The sequence below is a fragment of the Prionailurus viverrinus genome, chromosome E3, assembly GCF_022837055.1.
Source record: "Prionailurus viverrinus isolate Anna chromosome E3, UM_Priviv_1.0, whole genome shotgun sequence".
Classification (NCBI taxonomy): domain Eukaryota; kingdom Metazoa; phylum Chordata; class Mammalia; order Carnivora; family Felidae; genus Prionailurus; species Prionailurus viverrinus.
Window position 1 is genome coordinate 17,799,447 of NC_062576.1, and position 17,275 is coordinate 17,816,721.

The 17,275-nt window shown below is 54.2% G+C and overlaps 2 protein-coding genes across 11 annotated transcripts; one reads left to right on the plus strand and one right to left on the minus strand.

The window, feature by feature from the left end:
* Positions 1–1,154: 1,154 nt before the first annotated feature.
* Positions 1,155–17,248, plus strand: CFAP119 (cilia and flagella associated protein 119). Of its 10 annotated transcripts, none has more exons than XM_047837956.1 (10): positions 13,593–13,943; positions 14,267–14,298; positions 14,809–14,874; positions 15,020–15,189; positions 15,746–15,816; positions 16,018–16,134; positions 16,217–16,286; positions 16,372–16,458; positions 16,551–16,607; positions 17,070–17,248. In XM_047837956.1, the coding sequence occupies exons 1-10, from the start codon at positions 13,719–13,721 to the stop codon at positions 17,246–17,248; spliced, it is 1,074 nt and encodes a 357-aa protein (XP_047693912.1). In that variant the 5' UTR covers positions 13,593–13,718. The 10 variants fall into 10 exon arrangements, with proteins under 10 accessions (XP_047693915.1, XP_047693911.1, XP_047693912.1 ...); XM_047837958.1 differs by having other exon boundaries at positions 15,020–15,185; positions 16,047–16,134; XM_047837955.1 differs by lacking the exon at positions 13,593–13,943 and adding an exon at positions 1,157–1,236 and having other exon boundaries at positions 15,746–16,134.
* On the minus strand, positions 1,394–13,295 carry RNF40 (ring finger protein 40). The gene is made up of 20 exons (XM_047837948.1): positions 13,166–13,295; positions 12,854–13,057; positions 12,274–12,441; positions 11,997–12,138; positions 11,124–11,330; positions 10,453–10,574; positions 10,208–10,354; positions 10,041–10,115; positions 9,218–9,337; positions 8,942–9,121; positions 8,632–8,767; positions 7,673–7,794; positions 7,161–7,588; positions 6,957–7,074; positions 6,683–6,832; positions 6,292–6,504; positions 6,088–6,213; positions 4,739–4,879; positions 4,527–4,628; positions 1,394–2,632 (listed from the first exon to the last, which is right to left on the minus strand). Exons 1-20 carry the CDS (start codon positions 13,271–13,273, stop codon positions 2,456–2,458), a joined length of 3,186 nt encoding a protein of 1,061 aa, XP_047693904.1. The 5' UTR covers positions 13,274–13,295; the 3' UTR covers positions 1,394–2,455.
* Positions 17,249–17,275: the final 27 nt, after the last annotated feature.

The following is a 17,275-nucleotide window of genomic DNA, read 5'->3' on the forward strand; positions in this document are numbered from 1 at the left end:
CCAACCCCAAAGACAGAGCTTCCCAGCACTGGGCAGACTGATTGCAAACCAACATTCATGGGGAATACTCTTTTCCTCCCACCACATTAGTGCTTGATCCTGCCACTGAAATTCTGGCACGTTTATCCCACACATTGGGCTTGAGCAAGTGGTTTGGTACCTACTTTATTAAAGACTCACAGTTTTTACTTCTCAGGGTATGGAGACTGGTCAAGAAGAGACTTTTCAGAAAGTGATGTGTAGTTAGCTTGTTATTTACTTAAAAAGCCCGTGTGGAGGGGACTCCTGAGAAAAGCGAGTAGTGCTCACAGAGGATTGGCTGACCCCGACCTCTCCCGGGCACAGCCCTCTGAGAGCCGGCCCGCGTCTCTATGATGCAATATGCTGCGTTTTTCCCATCCTGGCGTCCGCTGCCCTTAGGCGACGGACACTTCCTGGAAGGCCCAATGCCATCCCCCGCCGCGGCCCGGGTCTCCGCCAGCGTGCCCACCGCGGCCAGCCCAGCACCGGAAGTCACTGTGGCCCGCGTCTCCGTCTCCAGTCCGACCTGGTCCAGCCACTGCAGCCCCACCGAGACGCTGGACGCCAGGTGGGGCCCAAAGGCTGAAAAGGCCGCGAGCCCCCGCGAAGGCGGGACTGCTGCCAAGCCTGCGGCCACTACCGTCACCCCGCGCCCAACTCCGGCACCCAGCCCAGTCGGCACTGGCCCCGGCGCGAGCCCCGCCCCAGCCGCAGCGATAGCCCCAGCCGCAGACCTCACAGCAAGTTGAACCCACAGATGCCAATCGACACACGGTTCCCGAGAACACGGCCAGCAGCCAGAAAAAGTTACAATGAAGGAAGTCATCCGCTGCGCTGCTCTCCTCTGTCCGCCTGAGGGGAGGGGCGAGTGAAGCCGCTGGGGAGCGATAGCCCGCAGATTGCGTCCAGGTCTGCCTTTGGCCGGTACAACCCTAGAACCGGCTGTCTCCACGGAGGACCTTGTTACCTGATGATTAAGGGACTACATTTCCCAGAATTCAGTACGAGACCCCCGGCATCCCAGCGACCAATTATTGAGAGGGGCGTGGCGAGAGCGTGCAGACAGGGCGGCAGAGACGCCGGGATCGTGGGAGTGTCAGCCCTCCCCCGTAGCAGCAGGAGGGGCAGGCCGGTGACAATGGAGAACGATGCTCTCTCCCTGCAGACATGCTCCTCCCACGAGCCCAGTTTAGGATCCACGACGGCAATCCAAATGTAACTAGATGCTGGGGGTGGGAAACGCGAGGTTGCTGTGCAGGCCCTTGGGGGGGGGGGGGGGGTTACCTGCCAGGCAGGACAGCGCCGGAAGTGTAGCAGCTAAAATCTGGGACCACGTTTAGGGCAGGAAGCCTGGCTACTTGGACTGCAGGCCGAGGGTTGGATGTTTATTCATAACATTAACAGCCTATACAAGACATCTCCAGAGCAGGGCCTGTGGGTCTGAATGGACCCTTGCACCTGTCAGCAGCTCCATCTTCCAGGCCCCTGCCTGCTGCCTTCACAACCATGGGAGTTTGCTTGGGCAGACAGCACAGGTAGCATCATGGGGACAGGCTCAGTCACAGGGTGTTAGATGAAGCTCCTCTACCTGGAATGATCGGAAGTTGGCCCAGCCGCTAGTCTGTCCCTTCCCCTCCTGGGACATAATGCCTCCATGAAGTTAAGGCCACCAGGATGAAAGCAGGGTCAGAGTTTGGGAAGCATGAGGTGGGGGTAAGTGGGTTTGGGAGAGAAACAGATGGGTGGGGGGAGGCTGATTAGAATAAAGACTGATGATCTTGGTTCAGCACCCCTGAGATGAGGGCAAGGTGACTGCAACTGCCAGAGTTTCCCAGAAGAGGACAGTGCTCCCGCCCCCCCCCCCCCCCTTACAGGGGGGTACCTCCTTCAGCCCTTAGCATAAGGGTCAGACCAAAGAGCCCAGTGAATCCACAGGAGGGAAGTCCCACCCAAGTGTGGAAAAGTCTCCGTGGGGCCAAGAGTTCAGGAGGTGGGGAAACTGGCCCACCCTTGGTCCTCACTTGTGGGTGTATAAGCAAGCAGGTAGTGAGCCTCCTCTTGAGTGGGAGGTCACAGCCTGGGGGATTTCACCCTTTGGACAGGGATGGGCCCAGGGAGACAGCTGGAGAAGGATTAAGGTCAGCTTCCAGGAAGCTCAGTTGAATGCTCTGGACCCTCAGGCCTCTCACAGCTGACCCTTCCTGCAGGGCAGATGCCCCTTAGGCTGTAGCTCTGTGTGGAAAAGGTATAACTGAGCTTGCCAGATCTCACTCCCACTAGCATGCACTGGGACCCCCAAACCAACTAGGTGGAGAGGGGCTGGGCCCCCAAGTTCCGGAATGGAGGGTAAGGGCCACTGAATGTGGGGAGGGGAGGGACTGGAGGCACAGCCCCCAGGGTCCATGGGTGTTCCAAAGTCCCCTGAGTTACGGGTTCAGCTGATGTAGACACGGTGGAAGTCGTGGGCACCAAAGGCTGCGTTGCACTTGGGGCACTTCCTCTGGCGGGCCTCATAGCGGCCCCGCACGCACTCGAAGCAGAAAACGTGGAAGCACTTGGTAAGGACTGCATCCTTCTTGCGGGTGTTACAGCAGGGGCAGGTCAACCGCGCCTGGGCCAGGCAAAGGCATCAGCTCGGGACAGTCCTGATGGCCCCCAGACCCCAAGCTGACAGCAGGAGGTGGTCCAGGCTAAGCCCACCACACAGCAGACTGCATCTAACTCTCACCATAACCCTGAGAGATGGGGATGGGCACTCTCCGGATGAGGAAACTGAGGCTCAGAGGCCAAGGTCTCAAAACCAGAAAGTAGCAGAATCTGGATTCTAACCCAGGCAGTGGTGGCCAGTGGGCAACATGTTCTCCCCGCCCTGCTCAAAAGCCAATAACCCAAAGGCCCAGCCGGGACTCCCCTGCCTTGGGGCTTTATCTCTTGCCGCTCTGGCCTTCTCTGGCAAAAGCCCAACCCTGGCTGAAGCTGACGATCTACCTTCTCTTCATCCGCACCTGCTGGGCATAGCAGTGCCACTAGAAATCTCCCAGCTCCACCCTCAACTGGGCCCACCCCTGGTGCTGCCCAGAGATCCTGCTGGGTCCCTGGACTCACTCTTCTCTACGAAGAGTGAAACCTCCTGAAACATCTACCGGCCACCAGGTCTCATGTCCAACTCCAGGAATTCCCTCAACTCAACATTCCCCGACATTCTTCCTCTGCCCCGCTTGAAAGCCCAGGCCAGCCCACACCCCAGCATCACCTCTTCCCTTAGCTGTCAAACCATCCTCATCAAAGTCCATCTTTTCTGGAGAAACCCTCCTCTGCCTCCCCATGGCCTCCCCCAGCTACCCCTGCCCCTTCAAGGCCAAACTGCAGGCTTCTCTTCCTTTATCATTTAAGCTTTAAGATTCCTAAGGGAAAAGAATGACCCATCCCGTATCATATCACAGACCCTCCCTGGGTGACCACAGTTCTATTTGGCTTCCACCATTACCTCTGCCTGCAGACAATCCTCCAACCTCATCATCCAGAAAGTTCTTCTGCTTCGAATGCCTTCCCAGCCAGCCTCCCAAAGGCACATTTTCAACATCCCTGAGATACAACACTGTCCACCAACACCTACTCCTTTGAGGTCTTCCTAATCCTACCACATGCCACTAGTTTCTCAAATCAGGAACCCAGGAGCTCTCAGGATCTCCCTCTCCCTCACTCCATGAATCAATCCATCCCTGAGTCCAAGCACTTCTGCCTCCTAAATATCTCCTCACCTCTTCTACTTGTCTCTAACACCCGAGGCTAGCTCCCTACCAGTTTTTGCCTCAATGACTGCAACTGCTTAAGAGATTTCTCTGCCTCTAGTCTTTACCTCCTCTAGCCCAAATCCAGCCATATAACTCTCTGGTTTAAACCCCCTTGATGTCTCCATACTACCTACAGGATAAGCCAAGCGTCTCAACCTGACTCACCACACCCTTCAGGATCTGACACTGTTCAAGACCCTCAGCTTTCCTGCTCATCACAAAACCTACATTCTGTCTTCCAATTACAGTGTCCAGCAATCTGTGCTCCAGCACACCGCTCTCAGTGAAGGACCTCTACCTTTCCCTTTGCTGGAACCCTCTCATCCTCATTACTCACAGTCAACCCTCATTCTTCAGGTTTCCCTTGGAGGACATTCCTTCCAGGAAACCTGCTAACCCCCAGAGCTGCCGTGGGGTTAGCCATCACATCGCTCATCACTGAGAATATTGGCTGCTTCCTTCAACAGACGGTCAGTTTCAAGAAATCAAAGACTAGAGCTAGTTCCTAGCCCTCCTACATCTAGCCAAGCACTGTGCCTGGCATGAGCACATGTACAGTCGTCAGCTGTTTGATTCTCCATAACTAGGGCCCTGCCCACCTTTTCTATCTAACTTATTTCTGGGGTCCCCAGGCTATCCACTATAGCCCTCGCCAACTCCCCATCTAAGATTCCTGGGTTGTTGGGGCACAACTCAGCCCCACGGCCCCACCTTGTACTCCTTGATCTCCTCCTGGAGAATTTCATCGGCATCTGCGTAAACCTCCACCTTCCTTTGCTTCTCCAACTTGCGCCGCAGTCGGGAGATGTCCTCCTGGGGCAGGAGAAGGGCTAGGCTAAGTGCAAGGGTCCTCATCTTGAACCACCCACCCCTAGGCCACATCAGTGACCCTGAACAACCCTGTCCCTACCCCATGCACACACCTGAGCCCTCTTGAGGTTGAAGCTCTCTTTCTCGCGAGCGGCCCGGCTCTCTGCCAGGCAAGGCTGGATCTCTCGCAGCCGCGTCTGTACGTGCTCCAGCTGCACCTTTAGGTCCTCGGCCAGCTGGGCTGCTTCCACAGCCTGGGGTAGGTGGAACAGGTTAAGGGTGGGCTCGCCTGAGCCTGGCGAGTCAGGTATGTGGAGCCATGGTCTACAGATGCCTGTGTCAAACATTCCAGTGATTCCTGCTCTTGGGATCAAGTCCAGGATCTTCACTGGAGCTAGTTCTGCCTCCTGACCTCTCCACCTTCACCTCTATCTCTGCAGTTCCTGACACGCTCACTTCCTACCTGCATAACTCTCTCTCCTATCTCTGAACCTCCACAGGGCTCTTCTCTCTTCTCCCCTCAACACCCCCAACACACAGGTTTCTTTCCAGTGGCTCCCTCAGCCCTCAGCTTACATGTCGGTTCTGGAGACAGGCGCCCCCTATTTTTCTTTCACAGCACCTTAGTTTCCTTCACAAGATTTACTGGAATCTGCAGTAACATATTTTACCTGTGGGATATCTGGCTATCTACCTCCTCAAGACTGAAGTTCCCATTTCCGGTAGGACCCTCTTATTCCAGGTTCTCTCTAGCACTCAGTGCCGGGGGTACATGGCAAGGGAATGAATTATACTGCTTTAATGAATTAATTAAATGTTGGGGGGGGGGGAAGCACAGTAGGGAAAACAAACTAAAACTAACATTGATCTTAAGCCTTTCCCATGACCTAGACATTCCAGAACTTCAATTCAACTATGTGACAGGAACCAGCATCCCTACTTTACATCTAGCCAACTTAGTGCTCAAGATGCAAGTTCTGGGGATGCCTGGGTGGCTCAGTCAGTTGAGTGTCAGACTCTTGATTTTGGCTCAGGTCACGATCCCAGGGTCATGGGATCGAACCCCACATAAGGCTCCATGCTCAGCATGAAGCCCGCTTAAGATCGTCTCTCTCCCTCTGCCCCCTCCCCTGCTCACGTGCTCTCTCTAAAAAAAAAAAAAAAAAAAAGGTGTGTTCTGGAGCTAAGGAGATCCAGGCCCCAATTTCAGGTCCACTCTTTCTTGAGCAAGTCAGTTGCTCTGCCTGAGCTTCAATTTCCTAAGTTATGAAAAACAGATAACAAATACCATCTTACGATTGTTATAAGACCAAAATGCAACCCAGCATAGACAGGCCTTAGCACAGGAACTAGAACACAGTAAGTATTGGAGACGTGAACTGGGCCGGGAGAGGAGGTAGAGCAGGGCTTTAGCTGTGAGCCACCATCCCAGGTTGCTTTCTGCCCTCGGGCCTGGCCTCACCTTCCTTTTGTTGAGCTCCAGGGCCTGGCTGCGCAGCGTCAGCTCCTTCTCTACACCCCCGAGGCTGCCCTGCAAGGCCCGCTCTTTTTCCTCCAGCTTCTGCACGGTCAGCAGCTGGGCATCCACCTGAGGTCAGAGGTGGAGACTCAGTGCTGGGGAGCTGGTGCCTCTCCAGCTCCACCCTACAGCCTAGGGCTGCCATACCTGGGACTTGAGGCCAAGAACTTGCTCGCCCAGCTCATCCTTCTCCTCCCGCAGTAGCTTGTGAATCTGGTTGGCCTTGATCCGTTCTGACATCAACTTAAAGTTGGCATCATCCTTCTCCCGTAACTGCTGTAGCAGCCTCCCATTTTGTTCCTGCATGTCCTCAAAAGCCTGACCCGTCACATCCATCTCCGACAGCAAAGCCTCTTCTTCCTGGCAGCAGGTGGACAGGGACAAGATGGAAAACGGAAGATGGACACGATGATCGTGGGCAAACCACAGGAAAAAAGGACTGACCACAGAGTGATCCCAGAACATCTGCTAGGAGTACCCATCAAGGAGTTAAGGGTATCCCAATATTCAGAAGCAGGGGACCACAAGGGGGTCATACCTGCTTGGTAGCACCCAACTTGCGCTGCAGGTGTTCGATCTGTTCCTCGGCTTGCCGAATGCGCCGCAGGGCGTCCTCATCAGCAATTTTCTTGCTCTCTCTTCGGTCCCTCTCCTCCAATTCCCGAATGCGGCCTCGTAGTTCATCGACCTACAGCCACCAGAAAGAAAGAGCTAGCTCTTCTCACTGCTTCCTGCTGACCTAGGGCCCTGCTCTAGTCAGAACCCCCCAGGGCAGCCTCTGTGTATGCCCCACAGGCCCTACCTGCCCTCACCTCAGCCTTGGCCTTGCGTTCGGCTGCCATGAGCTGCACCTTATCCCGCTGTTCCTTGGGTGCTGACTTGTACATGTCCAGCAGCAGCTTCATCTCCTTCTGGCTTTCCTGGGCCTTCCTGGAGAAGCACAGGAGGAAGGCTTGGTGACTGGGGCCGGAGGTCACTTTGGCAGGGGTGGAAAGGAGACAAAAACAGGGTCTCACTTGAGCTCTGCTCGGAGACCTTTAAGGAGTTCTGACTCCTTCCTCTTGGCCTCCTCCACCTTGGCCTTCTCCCGATCAGCTCTTGAGAGAGCTGAGGCTACAGATGGGGGTCCCAGGCCAGGCCCTTCCCGCTCCCGAAGCTCCCGCTTGGGCCTGGCCTCAGGTTCTCGGCTCCGGGAGGAGGGGCCCTGGGACCCAGGAGTTAAGGCCTGGGAATCTTCCTCAGAGGGGGCCAGCTCCTCTTTCTTTGCTGAGGAGGCAGCAGTGGTGGCACCAGGCACTGAAGCCACTTCCTTTCTGCTGTCAGGGGCACTGACAGGGCCTGGCCCACCCTCTTCTTTCCCTGGGGTTGGGGCACTGAGGCCAGAGTCCTCTGGGTGGCCCAGGTTCGGAATGGAGTGGGTTGAGCCACTGGCCTGGGCCCGGAGCTGCAAAGATAGAGAACAGGGCTGAGGTGAGACAATGCTTACTGGGGTCTAGCCAAGGCTTTTCCGAGGCATCCCCTTCCTCACCTTGCCAATCTCAGCCTGCACTTCCCGCAGCTTCCGCTTGTATCGCTGGGCATCCCCCTTTAGCTGGTGGTTGTGGTTTTGGAGGCTGCTGATCAGGTGGCGCATCTCACGGTTGATGGGCCCTGGGGGAGGGTTGGAAAGTAAGGGGTTAGACTGGCCTCTGGGCTAAGAGCCCAACTCCTCAGTGGTGGGAGAAGGGGAGCCAAAGCCATCACTCCCATTGTGAAGGAGAGGGAAACTGAGGCCCTGTACGGAGTGTGACCTTATCAAAGTAATAACCTAGGCTTAGAAGAAAACTCTCGAACCTCCTGTTTATGTTATTTCTGTTAATGTAGACTTTTTTTGGTATTTCCAAATTTCCTTCAAAGGAGCACACGACTGTAACATTCATCGAAGTAAATTAGTCCGATTCTTTCATATTTTTAAATAGATGTCATCTTCTGAGTTTCATTTCTCTGACCTCCCCATCCAAAACCACAATCTTCTAACACTTCATATCTTTCTCCCCTGCTTTATTTCTCTTGATATATTTGCCACTATCTAACATACACCTTCTATTTTTTACTTTGTTGTCTTTCCCCACTACGCTACTAGGCCACAATAGCAAAGATGCTTTGAATTTTGTTTACTAATATAATCCCAAAGCCCGAAAGAGAGCCAGATTTAATACATCCACAAATGAACGAATACCTCCAAGAGAGAGACACTGTAAGGCCAGAGAACCACAGACAGGGCCAACAGCTCATGTTCTGGCTGTGCCTGCTCCATCAGCCACCTCAGCTGGTTGTGACCCTCACTGTGCCCTTGAGCCAGGTGCTATGATCCCTGTTTTGGCCAGGGACAGGAGGCTCTGCAAAAGGAAGGGGCTTAACCCCTTGCATCTGGATAAGCAGCAGCCCCCCACCAGGGACCAGCAATCCCAGATAAGGCCCCACCTCCATCCCGTCTTCACCACATACCCGCCTGCTCGTTGGCCGCCAGGTTCTGTTCAAACTCGATGCGCAGCATCTCGTACTCCTTGCGTACCTGGGCCAGCGTGTCCTCCAGCTGGATAACCTCTGTGCGCAGCTTCTTCTGTAGCCCCAGCTCATCGCTCTGTAGGTTGAGGTGTTAAGGACCCACACAACCCTTTAGCCCCTGGCAAACCCCTCTCTTCTTCCCCCCCACCTAAGGCCCCAGTGGCTTAGGAAAAATTTATTCCCAAGGGATCCCTGGTAGCACACAAGGCCTCCAAAGGCCCTGACCCTAAGGTCTGTTCCAGGGCCATACCTCCATGTGCTCAATGTGTCTCAGGTGGGAATTCTTGGTAGCCAGCAGCAGCCCCCGGGCCTCATCAAGCTGGGTCTTCACTTGCAGAGACTCATTATAGAGCAGTGAGAACTGGGCCTGCAACATCCGGTACTCCCCCGTTTCCCGCACCACCTCCTCAGGAAGGCTCCGCAGGGCTACCTAGGAGCAAGGTGCCCAAAAGTGATCAGCAGGAGGATTCAGGGCCCAGCAACTACCTGGCAGGCTCAGGCCCTACCAGGCCTAAATACAGCCCACCTTGAGGCGCTCATTGGTCCGCACAGCCCCCTGAAGCTCGGCCTGTAGCTTCTCCAGCTCTGCCATCCGGCTGTTGGCCAATTCCTGGTTTTCTTCCAACTCTGCATTCAGCATCTCAAACTGTGGAGCGGGAGGGACTATGGCAGGTAGGGCCAGGCCAGAATGCATGCTTCCCTCCCATCCCCACCACACGGGGACAATGATGGATTCTGAAGCCCTAAGGACAGGCCAAACCCAAGCACTTTCCTAAGGGCTCCCAGGTAAGTGGGAGAAAATACTGCACGGTCAGTGCTGGCAACCAAGGCTGACAGGGAGTCAGGGAAGCCTTCCTGAAACACCTGAAGAAAAAGCTGAAATAAAGAGTTCACAGGAAACAGTGACCCTCACAGCACCACAAAATAGTGCAACGACCAAGAAGTCATAGAGCCCGCTCAGTGAGGCCCTTCTTTAGCTACCCAGCTAAGAACGCCAGTCAGCTCCAACATATTTCCATTGGTCTCTTTTCTATGCTTTTTCTTTGAGGCACTTATCGCCACCTTATGTACTACGTACTTATTTGCTCCCTCAACCAGAACCCAAACTCCAAAAAAACCTCTGATTTCTGTCTATGTTGTCCTCTGATATGCCTGCTTCCGAGCAGTCCCTACCATTTAGCATTCAACAGTGTTTACTGAATATATAAACGAATGAGACAAAGCAGCATAAGTACAGGCAAGGGCCTCAGAGACCATGTGGGTGGTCTGTCCTTAATTCTGAGGGAACGTTCATGGGTAAAGTAGATAAAAGGTTACGGGAGGGGCTGCCAAGAATGGCGGCTGCTCACCTTCTGCATGCTGAGTGTGATCTGGCCCCCCTGGAAACCTGAAGAGCTCCCAGACACATAGTAGCCAGAGTTGAGCTGTGGAGAGACAGACAGATGGGAGTGGAGGAGAGAAGCAAGACTCCAAGTATTTAGCCCTAGCTCCATCTGACCCAGCACCCTAGCCCCACCTGCTCCAAGGCCTCCGCCAGGTGCTTATTGAGCTTCTGCTCACGCTTGCGCAGCTTCTCGATGTCCCACTGCAGGTCCTCCACCGTCGTCTCCATCTCTAGCACCTTGGTCTCTGCTGACGTCACTTTATCCTGGAGCTCAGAATACTAGACAATGATAGGGAAGATGCTTAGAGCAAGGGACTTGGCTCCCTGAGAACCTGGGTGCCCATCTAACCCAAATCCTGCCCCGGTTTTAATCCCACCTCCAATGAGATGCGGTGGTGCTTCTCCTGTAGCTGGGTGGCCAAGTCCTGCAGTCGCCGGTTCTCACGACCCAGCTCCCGGGTACGCGCCCGAGCCACCTCACTGGGGGGCTCGCTGTCCCCTGGGAAGGCAGGGCTCGGGTAAGAGCGAAGTCCAAGGCAATGGGGCAAAGTACTAACTCATTCTGTGAGTGCCCATGTGATCCACCAGCTGTCTTGCCAATCTCTCATGACAAAGCCAGGAGTCTTTATCCCCACTGTACAAAGGAGGAAACCAGCTCAGAGAAGAGAGCCATTTACTGAGAACGCCCAGGCTAGAACAACAGGACTAGGGCTGGGAGAAGCCTGTCAACCTGCAAAGCCAAGGCACTTGCTACTATGCCTTGCAGATCAACAACTGCCACCAAAATTTGCGCAAAGTGTTCCAAAGAGGTCTCCAGCTGGAAGGCAGGGGCCACATAAGCATCGACAACTCCTCCCACCCATCTCTCTAGAGTTCAACCCCAGGAATCAGAGCCAGGGCCCCATCTACAACCCACCCCTTTCCCTGAGAACGTGGCTGATTTATTCCTTGGAGAATTATGGCTGCCTCTGGGCTTGGGACATTGAGGGGATACAATCAAGATGCAAATGGGGGTAGACACCCATGCGATGGGGAAGGAAGAACCAACCTCGGCTATATACTCGCTGACAGAGTTCCTCCACCCGGCGTTGTAGGCGGTCTGAGGCCTCTACGACCCGGGACACAGCTGCCTTGGAGAACTCCATCCGGCCCTGCAGCTGGAGCTCCACCTCCTCACTGCTGCTGGCGCCCAGTGCTACCACAAAAGCCAAGGCTGGCTCACTGAGAGGGGGCCGCGGCTGCACCGGCAGAGGCTCTGCGAGGGATGGACAGACCTTTGTGAGGATAACAGCAGCAATTACCACCACTCCATACGATGTTCCAGCCTGAGCCCTTCACTCTACGGCTCACTGAATCGACACACGCAATGCCTGTAATACACTGGTATCCCCATCCTCAAAGTGATACAACTTTATTTCAGAGAGATAACTTACTCAAGGCCACAGAGCTCCCAAATCACTCTTCAGGGAAGCCTTCTCCATCTAAATTAGAACCACACACATGTGTGCATACACTGATTCCCTCTCAAGGGCCCCTGTACTTTTTACTCACAGCTTAAAATCACTTCCTCCCTGAGGTCAGGGCCAATGTTTCTTCCTGTCTTTTGTTTCTTCTGAGGCTGTACCAGTACTCAATGTTAATAGTTTTCAACTAAATGAGTGTCAAACATGACACGCACTATGAACCAAGTCACTCAGATTCCAAAGCCCGGGGCCTGGGGTCTTATCCACTGCACTTTTGCCACCCAAACATGAAATCAGGTGTGTGTGTGTGTGTGTGTGTGTGTGTGTGTGTGTGTGTGTGTGTACACACGAGTGAGAAGACCGGCGGGAAATTCGAGAGACTAATATAAAAGTCCTCTCCATTCCAGGACCTTTCTTAGCTTAATTAAGCTCCCCAGATCCTAGGGCTCCGGTCCTACCCCTCAGCTCCGATGTCCCTGGCTCTGTGACAGGGGTCTCATCACGTGTCAGTCCCTCCTGGGTCCCAGGGGCCTCTGTCCCTGAAGACAGCTCCCCCTGGCTCTCATGGTGTCGGAGAAGGGCTTCCACGGTTTCATCCAGCTGAAGGGAGAAAGCACCAAAAATGTTACAAATCCCTCAGGTGCTTCCCAGCATGATACCCCTTTTCCCAGCAGAGGAGTCTGAGAATTGGCAGCAGGATCAAGGCCAGGTCTTGGAAAGCAGAGGGGCGTCCACCTGGGCCCAGTAGCGATTGACAATGAGAAGTGTGGCATCGTCTGTGGCCTGCCGCTTCTCCAGCTTCTCAATTCGTTCTCGGAGTTCATCTTCACAAGCCTGTCGCTGTTCCAACCGCTCTGCTAGTTTCTTGTTCTTGAACTGCAGAACCTTCAGGTCCATCTCCTCCTACCAAGGAAAACAAAGGGGCCGAGGAGAGGGTCAAGCAGGGCCCAAGAAACCAATCACAGAGAGAAACAATGGAGAGCAACTGGAATGGAGAAGAGAAAATCCCCAGACTAACCGCTAACAGGATTTAAAGAGGCTCAGACACCCACAGAGAAAGCATCTTGGTTGTGAGTTCTGCTACTACCTCTTTCTAACTCTCAAGTCTTTGACAAGTCATATGCCCCCTGGGAACATGTTTCCCTTATCTGTAAAAGGAAGGCAAAAATCGTGTCCTCCGTTTCCTTCAACAGTGTCTTCTGTAAAGTGAACCGTGCCAAGCTTGGGCAACTGGGAGTAAAATTCTGGACGATTTGGACGGAGAACAGAGATGGGAGTCTGGCAAGTTGTGAGGACTGGGGCAGGAGCCACGAACCGTGGAAGAGATGCCCCCAAGACGAATGGGCTCTATGAGCGTGGTTGTGGTCTTCTCTTCACGGCTCAGCTTCTTCTCTGGGGGCCCTGAGCCCCCGTCGCCGGCGGCGCGTTTGTTGCCGGGTCCAGACATGGCCGCGGAGACGAAGAGCGGCGCAGGGTCTCCCGAGGGACGTCGGGCAGGCGTGGGTGGCACTTCTGTCACCTGCAGAAGACAGAGAGCATAGATGTGGAGGCTGCCAGCGCTCCGCAGCCCCAAGCACCCCCGCACACACCTGCTGGATCTCGCCCCCGCCAGCCCCGGGCCCCTCACCTGCAGCAGGATCAGCCTAGCGCCATCTTGGACTTCACCGGACGTCACCGGCCTCTTCAGCCCAGAGCGCAAGCGCCGCAGGCAATGCCGGATGTGGCGAAACTTCATTTCCTGTTTCTATTGGTCGCGCTTTGTCCCACCTCTAGGGTCCCGTTTGGTTTCTTTCTGAACACCTCCTCTTTCTCTCGGTGATTGGCCAGTAAACAGTTCCCGTGGCAACTGACACCGCACTTACATTCCCTAGTCCTAAGGGCATCGCCCTCGGGTCAGCCACTTTGAAGGGAGGGCGCGGGGGCGGGGCTTGAAACTTATTGCGCATGCGCATTCTCGTCTTACTGATTGGCGAGCGCCCTACACTTCCTCCCTCCCTCCACGAGCTCCCTTAGCAACGGTCGCCGTTGAAACGGAGGGAGACGCCCCCTGCGGATTGGCTGCACCCGGTCTTTCTACGGCGCCGATTGGCTGAGGCGTCGCTAGAGGGCCAGGCCTTGGCCGTCGCTGCCCGAGAACCGGCGTTCCCAGGACCTGGGCGGGACAGAGCCAGTGGTGACCCATGGCAAAGAGGAGCGACGAGATGATCCGTCAGAAGTCCAGCCAATTCCTAGGACTGAAGATGCAGTCGGAGCTTGAACAGCCCTCCGAACTGCAGCGGGAACCCGAGAGGGAACTCACTTCATTGGATGAGTCCGTCATGCGGATAGCAACAGGTGTGCGGCCTGAGTCCGGCACCGCGGCCTCGGTAGAAGCGGATGAAGATCCTGCAGCCAACTTGTTCCCGGTGAGGGTGGGACAGAGTGGTCCGCTCATGAATGTTTGTAAAAGGGCTCCCCGAGAGGGCGCCACCCGCTGTTATGTTTATTAAAGTTCAAGACGTTTCCTGGGTGCCTTGGTGAAGAGGCGGGGGTGTGTAACTCCGACTGTTAAATGCTCATGAATGGTACTTAGGGCCTATCAAAGCCTGGCCTGCCGGCGTTGCTCGTACATAATCTTTAAGATGAGAAGGCAAGTTAGCGGGTTCTTAGGCCAGCTGGAGATCCGCGACAGGTCAGGGATTGGGGCCAGGGACAAGCTCTGCCTGCCCAATCCGCTTTCTCTCCGCAGCCGCCGCTGCCCCGGCCCCGGATCTGCATGTGGTGAGTGTGAAGAGCCTTGGGGGAAAAGTTACACTTTACATTTGCATTATTCTTCCCCAAAAGTTCTGTCAAACAGCTAGAGCATTACCCATTTTACAGATGAGGAAACTGCAATTACCTAAGATGACTAGATCTCCAGCTTTCCTGCCTCCCCAGTCCAACGAGGGAGGATGGGAAGAAGGGAGCCAAAGACTAAGGATGTAAATGGAATATCAACTGCTGTGGAGCACTGTATAAATGAGGACACTGAAGCCACATGAGGAGTGGCAGAGACAAGAGCTTAAATTTCCTAATCCTTGGCTTTATAAACGAAGAGGACCAAAGGAGTTCATTTAAGCCATATTCCTTATTTGAAGGTGGAGGAAGTTGGATCCAGAGAGAGTAGTGGAAGGGCTAATCCTCAAACTCAGGTCTCCTGATTCCCAGTTCAATGCTCTAGCCATCATAGCCCTGCCAGGAGACTAATGCACAATGGCCACCAACACCTTTTCACCTCTTTTCTTACAACAGGAAGTACCTGGACATCCATTCCATGCACAGGCTGGAGAAGACCACCAACACTGAGGAGATGAGGGAGTATGGGGGGATGAGGGAAGGGCAGAGAAGCTGTCTCCTGGGGAGATTGAGAGGGCTGGGCTGGGAGGGCGGGAAGAATGCCCAACTCCAGAGCATGTGGTGCATCGGTGTGGGGAGGCTCGCTCATTCCTTCCTCTCTCCTAAGGGTGCTAGCTGAGCTGTTGGGGCTAGGCTCTCCTGAGCAGAGCCTGCGGGATGCCATCATCCTGGACCTTTTCTCCCATGCACTCATCTTCTGCCGCCAGCAGGGCTTCTCACTGGAACAGACATCAACAGCTTGTGCTCTGCTCCAAGATCTTCACAAGGCCTGTGTGGGTGAGAGGGTCAGGCTACCTAAGGGTTTGAGCCCAGGGGACAGAGGAGACTGGGATGGCAAAAGTGACCAAGGGAAGCAGTAGTTCCCTTGGAATCTTTGTTCTGTCATTACACGCAATATGACCACACACAAGTTGTTTCAGCTTTGAAACCGTCCATTTCTTCATATACAGCACCAACTTCCTGAGACTATTCTGAGAAATATTGTAATAGATGTAAATATACACACAGTGCTCAATAAAACAGCTCCTCCTCCACCCCCCCCCCCCACTTTATTCTCAGAACTGTGTTTTTCTGCACAATGTTTAACAAGAGGTAAAATTACATATTTCTCGTTTTATTGTATGTCACTTACAGACAGGACCTTGTTTGTTTTGTTCAGTGCCCTAGAACAGTGCACGGGGTACTCGGTATTTGTTGAGTGAATTACTGAAATAAGCCAGGACTTAAACCTAGATTTGCTCACTTCTAAAGTGCAATAAGTAGCTGGTGAGTGAGTGAAATGAATGAATATCAGGGAGGGGACTCACTGTCACATCTTGCTTTCCCCCCTCAGCAACCCCCTTGGGCAACGTGGAGGAATGTTACCGCTACTTCACCAGTGTTCTTTTTTGCCATGGAGTCAGGGTCAGTTCCTCTGGAATGGAATCTTCAGTCTCCCCCCAGATAAAGTCTAGCCCAGTCTCCTGCCCTCCCCCACACTCATCACCCTCATCTTTCTCTGAAGGCTGTAAGGGGCTCTCCCTGCTCCTGGACTGCCAGGCACTTGGAGAAAAGGTCAGGGTTCCTGGGGGTGGTCAGTCCCCTAACTCCCAATCATCCCCACAGCGTCCTCCCTTCAGTATCAACCTCTTTAGGGAGGAACAGCTGCTTGCCCTGGCAGATTATGTGGTCAACACCTACTTCCGCCACTTCAAGCTCTACAAATATGTCTTCACACCCCAGGTACAGAGGCCACCTCTCATCTCCCCCTTTCACTCAGTGCAGATGCCCTCCTCTCAGCCTCCCTCCTCCTCCCTCTTCCCAGGTGAGGCTGGACCTATCTTTGACTTACACAGGGCTACAGCCGCCTGAGCTCTGGCCAGAGGATGAGACAGGTGAGGAAGAGGGCTGGGGCTGGGGCTGGGGCTGGGGCTGAGGCTGAAGCTGAAGCTGAAGCCTCTTCCTGCTTCTGGCCTGCAGAGAAAGAAGGCGAGGAGGTGGGAGAGCAGGCAGTCACCCCACAGGAGGAGGAGCTGGAAACAGTGGTCCAGCCAGCGCAAGAGCCAAGTGAGGAGCTGGAAGGGTTAGGTTCCCCTGTGACTTGGAGCAAGTATAAAATGAAGGGGTTAGACCACATCAGGACTTCAGGTCTGTTTTAGGCACAGTGTCCTTTCTCCAAATGATTCCTCACGCAGAAATTCAAGATGACAAACCAGGTAATAAAAGTGCAGCTGCGGGGGCGGGGGGGCGCGGAAGAGGAGCTCCAGAAAAGGATAATTATAAAACCAGTGACAGTAACAACCAGCACATATTTAGCAGTAACAGGGTGCCAGGCAGGCCCTGTGTTAAGCATCTTACATTTAACCCTCCCTCAGTCCTAGGCACTAGGTGCTAGCACTATCTACATTGTACACAGGAGGAAACAGAGATACGCAAAGATTAAATCACCTGTGTAAGGCCACTTATCTGCTCATCAGCAATCCAGAGAGTCCAGCATGACCAGTCCACCCACCTCTCTCCACAGAAGGGCTAGTTGACCTTTCCTGAACTGAAGCCTTTCCTGATTGCTACCTGTGTAGTCCCAGGCGCACCTTGGAGGTTGTGTTTGACCAGCTAGGGCCAATCCCTCAGCCCCATGGCATCTCTGCTGACCTGCCCCTTCTTCCTTGCCCCTGCAGGCCAGGTCTCCATCCTGCGAGCCTACATCAAGACCCAGATGAGCAAGGAGCTGGGGCAGCTCCAACAGCTGATAGAGGAGCGGCTCAAAGCCAGCGAGGAAAGGCTCAACAGCAAGTTGACCATCCTAGAGCGGCCCTTCCAGCTACCTCCTGGCAAAGGCAAGAACAAGACCAAGTGACCCCCAGCATTTTCCCCAATAAAGGCC